Source organism: Condylostylus longicornis, unplaced genomic scaffold, assembly GCF_029603195.1.
Source record: "Condylostylus longicornis isolate FDR11 unplaced genomic scaffold, ASM2960319v2 ptg000028l, whole genome shotgun sequence".
NCBI classification, from domain to species: Eukaryota; Metazoa; Arthropoda; class Insecta; order Diptera; family Dolichopodidae; genus Condylostylus; species Condylostylus longicornis.
Window position 1 is genome coordinate 2,654,199 of NW_026577997.1, and position 8,553 is coordinate 2,662,751.

General features: G+C 27.0%; 3 protein-coding genes across 4 annotated transcripts; 2 read left to right on the plus strand and 1 right to left on the minus strand.

The window, feature by feature from the left end:
• Nucleotides 1-278: 278 nt before the first annotated feature.
• Nucleotides 279-2,522, plus strand: LOC129607796 (large subunit GTPase 1 homolog). 2 transcript variants are annotated; one of them, XM_055518972.1, is made up of 6 exons: nt 279-408; nt 467-1,285; nt 1,340-1,717; nt 1,772-1,925; nt 1,984-2,189; nt 2,254-2,522. In XM_055518972.1, the coding sequence occupies exons 1-6, from the start codon at nt 310-312 to the stop codon at nt 2,512-2,514; spliced, it is 1,917 nt and encodes a 638-aa protein (XP_055374947.1). In that variant the 5' UTR covers nt 279-309; the 3' UTR covers nt 2,515-2,522. The 2 variants fall into 2 exon arrangements, with proteins under 2 accessions (XP_055374947.1, XP_055374946.1); XM_055518971.1 differs by having other exon boundaries at nt 467-1,717.
• Nucleotides 2,523-2,981: 459 nt separating this feature from the next.
• LOC129607729 (zinc finger protein 37-like) lies at nt 2,982-5,134 on the minus strand. The gene is made up of 7 exons (XM_055518897.1): nt 4,958-5,134; nt 3,822-4,703; nt 3,696-3,762; nt 3,581-3,642; nt 3,434-3,492; nt 3,301-3,376; nt 2,982-3,229 (listed from the first exon to the last, which is right to left on the minus strand). Exons 1-7 carry the CDS (start codon nt 5,087-5,089, stop codon nt 3,023-3,025), a joined length of 1,485 nt encoding a protein of 494 aa, XP_055374872.1. The 5' UTR covers nt 5,090-5,134; the 3' UTR covers nt 2,982-3,022.
• A 1,340-nt stretch (nt 5,135-6,474) lies between these two features.
• On the plus strand, nt 6,475-8,253 carry LOC129607726 (sperm-associated antigen 7 homolog). The gene is made up of 4 exons (XM_055518888.1): nt 6,475-6,615; nt 6,709-6,862; nt 7,161-7,501; nt 7,562-8,253. The coding sequence occupies exons 1-4, from the start codon at nt 6,537-6,539 to the stop codon at nt 7,729-7,731; spliced, it is 744 nt and encodes a 247-aa protein (XP_055374863.1). The 5' UTR covers nt 6,475-6,536; the 3' UTR covers nt 7,732-8,253.
• The last annotated feature ends 300 nt before the right edge of the window (nt 8,254-8,553 follow it).

The window sequence follows — 8,553 nt, forward strand, 5'->3', positions numbered from 1 at the left end:
TTTCATATGTAAAATGTTTCAAAGCTAAGAAATATAAAATTTTGTGAAAGAATTTGTGAATATGATTTACAGTTGAGCATTTGCAGTAGAGAATAATTAATATTGAAATAAATTGATAAATATCAGCCAAAAATGTATCGATATTCCAATATATCGAAATAATAATGACCGAATAAATAACGTGAAAAATTTATCGATTAATGTATCGATATTTTTATATTGTTCCGACCTTAAAGAATTTCATGCTCTAATCACTGTTATTTTGCTGTCATAATAAATAAATGTGTTAGAAAAACTGTGATCCGAAAAATGGGAAAGAAAAATAAATCTGGGAATAATTCCCTAGGAAGAACATTAATTAAGGATCGTTTCGGTAAAAAACACAGAACTCTTGACAATGGCTCTATGGTTTGTATAAAAATTATTTTTTAACAAAATGGAATTTTTATAATTTAAAAAATTTTAGTTACATACTGCTGATCTGCAAGATGGATATGATTGGGGAAGACTTAATTTGCAATCAGTTACAGAAGAATCGTCTTTCGAGGATTTTCTTCGTACAGCCGAATTAGCTGGAACAGAATTTCAAGCAGAAAAGTTGAATATCAAATTTATTAACCCCAAAAGCAATGTTGGATTGTTAACAAACCAAGAAAAAGCTAGTATGAAAGAAAAACATATTGCACATAAAAAAGCCTTGCAGATACCTCGTAGGCCGCCTTGGTCTAAAGACATGACGGCCGAAGAATTAAAAGAGCGCGAGAATGCATCATTTTTAGAATGGCGGAAAAGTTTATCACTACTTCAAGAAAACGAAGGAGTTTTAATGACACCGTATGAAAAAAATTTAGACTTTTGGCGTCAGTTGTGGAGAGTTGTAGAACGTTCAGATGTCATTTTACAAATTGTTGATGCTAGAAATCCATTGATGTTTCGAAATGAAGACTTAGAAAAATATGTCAAAGAAGTAGATAATAATAAGATGAATATCATTCTCATCAATAAATCAGATTTTCTTACGAAAGAGCAAAGAGAATCGTGGGCAACCTATTTTGATAGCATAGGACTTAAGGCTGCTTTTTTTTCTGCAACCGCCGCAACAGAATCACAAAATAAAGAACTTGATAAAGTGATTGAAGAAAATGAGGATTTAGATTCAGAAAACGAAGAAAAGTCAAATTTTAAAGAAGTAGTAGCCGAAAATTTAGAGAATTGTGGAAATGAAAACCAAACAAACGAAGATAAATCCAATAGCCAATCTGAAGATAATAAATTATTTGAAAATGTAAGTATTGATGCAATGAAAACGGCAGCTTATCATATTTCGAAATCACTACAGAAAATCGAAGATCAGTTAACTTTAGTTGAAACTAAATTAAAAGAGGCAGGAATTTGTGAAGTGAACTCTCCAAAACTTCTAAGCAGGGAAGAACTCATTCAGTTATTTAAAACTATATATAAGGGTCCAAAAGTTACAGAAGGTGTGACTACAATTGGTATGGTTGGTTATCCTAATGTAGGTAAAAGTAGTACAATAAATGCCTTACTGACTGAAAAAAAAGTTTCGGTGTCCAGCACCCCAGGAAAAACGAAGCATTTTCAAACTTTATATCTTGACCATGATATACTTTTATGTGATTGTCCTGGTCTTGTAATGCCTAGTTTTGTTTTTACTAAAGCTGAAATGATATTGTGTGGTATATTGCCAATTGATCAGGTATGAAAAAAACAATTCTACCCAAATTTGATTTTTGAAATTTCAACTTTTAAGATGAGAGATCATGTTCCACCTATAAATCTTCTATTAACCGAGATTCCGGCACATGTTTTAGAAGATAAGTATGGCATATTGATAGCAAAACCACTGGAAGGCGAAGACTCAGAAAGACCTCCTTTTTCTGAAGAGCTATTATTAGCTCACGCATGTAATTCAATTTGAATAGTTTTTTTTCCTTATTTTTTGCTATTTTTTTTATTATGCAGATAATAGAGGTTTTATGACAGCTAATGGACAACCAGATCAATCACGATCAGCTAGGTACATTCTAAAGGACTATGTAAATGGAAAACTTTTATATTGCCACGCTCCACCCACAATAAACCAAAATGAATTTCACATATTTCCACCTAGAACGAAAAAAGAAATTATTGAAAATAAATTACCGGAACAGCAGCAAAGAGCAATGAGGGTAATTTTTTAGAAATAAGTGTACACATCTTTATTTTTTAAATAATATATTTTAACTTTTGTAGATCAATAAAATTACAACAGCAAAAGAATTAGATGACAAATTCTTTGCTTCAAATACGGGAGCAGCTTACATAAAAGGAAGAAGTAATTTTCCACATATACGTACTACTAGCTCGGATGTTAATAGTGAATGTTCGGGAAGTATTGCTGGTTCGCAACAAAGCTTAAATTCTCTACAATTTGGTGAAAAACCGTGGCGTAATGTTAAAAAAGAAAAACGTGAAAAATTGCGAAAGAAATATGCATATTTAGATAAACATTGAAAAATCTATATATGTATTTAATTTGTACAGCCATTCTTTAAAAATAGAGTCTATAACAAATTATGAAATGTGGGTCTAAATTTCATTCAAATGAAGCTTACCGCAAATTTTAGCCTTTATTTTAGGTAATAAAGCAAAAACTTTATTTGAATAACTTAATTTAAATGTACACATATTATGAGGCTTTATTCCATTATGAAAATTGTTCTTTGACGCAAAACATTTGTTTTGTTTCAAAAAGAATATTCAAATCTAAAATACATCTACAAAATCAAGTCCTTTTAAACCGTTCAAATTTTTAGTAAAAAACGGTTGTAAAATTTTTTTTATATATCTTTCATTTCAGCATTTAATTCATAAATATTTTTGTCTTATATGTATAATAAATTTTTGATTGGACTTTACAATTTTAGAGAAATTTTTAAAATGATAATGAAATTATAAAAAATATGTTTAAAACTAAATTCATTAAAATGAAATATCAAATTTTTTTTGGGCAATGAATTAATTATTCCGTTGAAACTGAATCATCAATTTCTGTTTTAATATTAGTTTTTTTATACTCCATTTCATGATTTGTTTTTATATGAGCTGCTAATATTTCAAGTTTCCCAAAACGTTTATTGCAATATCTGCATTCTGCAACTATTTTTGAATTATGTATATTCATATGTCTTTTCAAATCAGCTGGTGAACTGAATGCTTTATTACAAATCTGTAAATGAAGAAATTCCAATTTTTAAGAGTAATTTTTATACATATGTATGTATTTTTTTTTAATGAAACCTTGCAAGAATTTAACTTTTCCTTCACTTCGCAATGTGTTTTTTTATGTGCAATCAAGTTACTTGAATAACGAAACCTAATAAATTTATTTTTTTTTTAAATGTGTATAATCAAAAATGTAAAATTTAAATACCTTTTATGGCAAATGTGACATTGGAACGGCATTTCTCCAGAATGCACCAGCATGTGTTTCTTAGAATTACAACAAAAAAGGTATAATAGATGAGTATTAATTTTTTTGTAGGTAATTCGACTAAATTTTGATTATTTGTATTTTTACCTTGAATCCTGATTTCTGTGTCATGCCTTTTCCACAAATCCCACATAAAAACGGTTTTTCCCCTGAAATACGGACAAACTAATTTAAAATAATAACTTTAAAACTTATAAACTACCTGTATGTGTAAGCATATGTGTTTTTAAAGAGTTTGCTTGTCTATAAACTTTTCCGCAAACTGTACACTATAAACAATTAAAAAAGTTATAAGTAATAAAAATCAAAATTATGCTATAATTTTTACTTTATGCGGATTATTTACGTCATGCGTTGTCATATGCCCCTCATAAGCGTTTCTTGTTTTAAAACCTTCTCCACATTCATTACATAAAAACGGTGTAGAACTCGAATGCAATTGCATATGATATTTCATTGATGATCTTGTACTCAAATGTTTTTTACAAATTTTGCATATATATGGTGGTCCCGGGATATTCATTTTTTCAGAAAAATTTCTTGATCTACGTTTTTTTTTACTTTCTTCAGAAATATTTTCAACATTTTGTTCAACTTTTATCATATGTACATTTCCGTTTTCATCATTTTGATCAAAATTTAAATCACTGAGAGCTTTATTCACGGTTTCGTTCTTTAATTGCATTTTGCTTATCATATCATTTGTACTTTGGTCATAATAATCATCATCATTATTAAGGTTGTCGAAACTTGAATTAGTATTATCTTCATCTTCTTGTTCAATTTCTAAAATTTCTGTTTCTATGCTATCATCTTCTATAATGTGTTGAATAATTCCTTCAGATTCATTCTGATCTTGTTCACTTCTATCGTCAGATGATATTATAATGTTATGGTCATTATTACGAGATAAAGAACGCGCTGAATGACCCTTAATAACTTTTACTTCCGATGGTTCTATATGAACATCAATTTCATTATCTCCTTCAATATTTACAGCATTGTATAAGTAAACTGTTTGTGTCTCTGGCTCACCCATGGTAAAATCATCATTGCAATCACTTATTCTTCGTGAAGTTTTTGGGCTACCTAATTTTTCCTTTAAATACCTATCTGATTCAAGACATGTTTGAAGAAATGCAAAAGATTGATTTGCTTGTATAACACAACCATAGCACATTTTGTCAGGAAATATATCCGATTCGTTTATCTAAAAAAAGAAAATTCTGTATTATTTCAATATGTAGTAATATTAATTTAAAATGAATTGTAAACAAAAATTTTCCATTATTTTTTTATTATATTAAATATTTAAATTTCACCGTAAATTGACTAATTTCAACAGTGAAGAAATCAGTAATCATTCAAAATAAAAAATTTCATCCACAAATTCATTCACATATTCAAAATAGAAGCTGTCGAAGATTCAATTCACAGCTTTTCAAATATAATTCCTCTACTTACGGTTAGCTTTGTAAATTCCATTAAAACTCTTGATAAAGTTGTTGTTTTACCCGCAATTACTCCCAGCTTAAAAATTGATCTTAAATCTGAAGATTCAGAAAGGCAAGTTCGACAAATTTCATCAATTTTCATTTTCCAAAAAATTAAAAATACAATTTTAAGAAGCCACTATGAATAATTTTTGACAGTTGTCATTCACAAAATGACATTATGTAAAATTTTCAAGAACGCCAAAATTTGTTACACAAACACATGCTTCGAAAAATTCACAAAATTGAAATTGTTTTTATGCTTTTTTTCAGCTGTCAAAAAAAATACGTTTTTTTTTAACGAAAATTTATAATTTTCAAAATATATATTCAAAAAGATATTCAAAATGGTTTTATCGTTGGAAATAGTTGAATATATGAATCAATAGGGAATTAAATCAAATAAAATGAAATTTAATTTTAATCCGTAACTGCTGACATATTATCTCCGTGAGATGACACAAAATTTTCAAAATATTTTTTCCACAAAACCTAGATTACTATTACTTTTTATACCTTACCATTAGTTGCATTGCAGTTTTAAACCTTTTAAAACATTACAGTGGTGTCGTGAGTTAATATTCAAGTTATCTTTGATAGTTTTAAAACGACTCTCAGAAGCGGACGAATAGTGGGAGTAGCTTGTTTAAAAACTTCTTACAAAGTAGTTCTTTTAATTTTACATGTAAACATAAATTGTAAACAGTATAACAGTTTAATAATCTGTTATTTTTTTTTATTAACGCACAAAGCCAGTAAATGGGTGTTATATATAAATAAATTCAAAAACAAAAAAAAAACGGCTACGAAAAAAAAGAAATTAATTGAAACAGGTGTGTGTAGCCACCTACATTTTAAATTCTACAAATCTTTAATGTTTCAATTTTCCAATGTTTCTAGTAACCAATTTTTCAAAACTGTCAATCAAATGTTACTTTAATCACAAAATTTGTCATTACCAACACCAAAATATTTAGCTTAAAATGATGGAGTCAAATTGCACTATTTATTTGTCAAAATCTGTTTGTCAAATCTTATGAAAATGGCTAAAAATTTAAATTGAATTCTTATTGCGTTTTATTTGTTTCAAGTTCAATGTTACAACAGCATATAAAGAAAAATTGAAGGTTAAATCGATTCAACAGCAAATTGCAATTATAATAATGACAAACTTCTTTGTTGATCACGCTTCAAAACGGCATGTTGCGTTAAGACAAGATTTTAGTTTTTTGGTTAAGTAAGAAAATGCAGTGTCAAAATTTTGTTCTGAGAAAAACTTAAAAAATTTTAAAATAGTAAGTTTTAAATTAACCTTACGTGAAAAGTTTAAAAATAGTGAAATAATTATTATATTTGTTAATTATTTGCAAAGTTATTTTTAATAAGCAAAATAATTTTGTTAAAGTCAGCTGAATAAATTAATTTTGCCATATTCAGCCTCTTTAGTTTTGACTTTAATTTATTGACATTATAAAACTCTGACAATACTCGAACCTCTTGAATAAACTACCTTAGAATAATATTGGAATTATAAAATAAAAAAAAAAACAATGGATTTACTGGGGTCAATTTTGAATTCAATGGATAAACCACCGGCAATAAATGAAAAGGATAAAGAAGCCATAAGAAGTAAATATGTATACTGCGAATAAATTATTTGTCTGAAAGTTTTTATTTTATTTTGGTTTTGAATACATTTCAAGGACATTCATTTTATTTTAGGACAAAAAGAGCAGGCGGAGAAAATGAAACTAAAAGAAAAACAAGAACTAAATCGTTTTAGAAAATATACAGAGGAGAGGATTAGCCGTTTTTCTAAAGATGATAGAAAATTTATAGAATTTCAGATATTAGATAAACTTTATAGAACAATAATGTAAGTTGGTTACTTATGTACACAAAGAACGAAAAAAATAAGTACCTACTAGGTAGGTACATACTTTCGAATATAAAACTAAAATATTCTGTAACATCGCTACCAATTATATTAAATAATTAAAATTAGCAATGTATCTATTCACATGGGATTATTAATAAAATACAAAAATACTTGACGAGCAAAATAAATATTGGACCAGAAAATAAAATCTTGAAGATTGACTCTAATGAAATATTAAATTATTGTTATTATGAAAAATATAATTATTATTATTTTTGATTTTTTTCTTTTTAAGACATGATGTAGCTGAAATCGGTGGGTTAGTTGCAATGAGCTTTGGACAAGAAGGAATTGACCGTTATACTGTTGTTTATAAAAAGGATCATCCGCCAACTGAAGATGAAATTCATGCAAGACGTAACGGTGAAGGATGGAATGACGAAATTGCAAAAGAATATGCTGAAAGACGTCAACAAATGAGGATAATAGAAATCAATGCAAAAAAAGAAGACAAAGAACCAATAAAAGAAATTGTGCCTGTATCAAATTACAAAGATAAATATGCTCATTTAATTGGGCAGGATGCTGCATTGCAGGCTGCCCGAAAAACTGAATCAAATAAGGTTTATGGTTTTGGTATGTTTAACTATTTACTTATAGCCAAATAGTTTACTACATAATTATATTTAATTTCAGTTCCTAGTGAAAATAAAAAAGATTGCCGTTCAATTGAACAAACTATGGCAGATATTCAAGCCAAAAAGAGACTAAAAACACAGCATCAGAAAAGCAATATATCGCAACCAATTAATAATGATGGAATTATTAATATTATTGTACCTTCTAAGACTGATGGTAAAAAGTAAAAAAGAAGTTAATATTTAAAATTATAAAAAAAAAAAATGGGAATCTTCATTTATTATTGACAAAATGTACTTTTTAAAATTCATTATTTAAAAAAAAAAAACTAAAGTAAAAATTCAAAAAAAAAAAAATGTTAAATATATTATTGTACTATATTGTAATAATAATAATAACTACATACATACTATAATTATTATTTTACGTAGAATCATAATGAAATAAAATAAAAAAAAATTGTTCATGATAAAAAAACAACAACAAAAAAAAAGCATGCACAAATCAAACGCTAAAATTGAATGATTTGAGTTTTTTAATGAACGCTTATACATACTTACATACATATTTTCTTAAATCACGTTCTTTTAGAATACTCAACAAGAAGATAAATAGAAGATAAGCAGTAATTATAATTGCAATTATTTGATCATAATAATCTTTATATTTTAACTATGTTATCTAAGAAAATAGATAAGTAGGGAAAAAATCGTTATATGTAATTATACACATAATGTACAATTGTACATGCCATGCCTTCAAAAATCCATAATATATAAATTTTTTAACAAACCAAATATATAATTTTAAATTTAAAACACCTAAATAAAATTGTACAATTTAAATATGTGTTAAATGCATTACATACGAAAATTATTTATGTAATGGACTTGGCACTTAAACCTCTAACTTAAAAATATTAAAAAAATTTTATTTTTACAGAATTTTAAAAAACATATTTACTCTTCAGTAAAGGTTTATTTACCGAACATGGATTTACATAATTAAGTATTAAGATCTAAGTTAGAAGCAAATTTTCAAAAATCTCT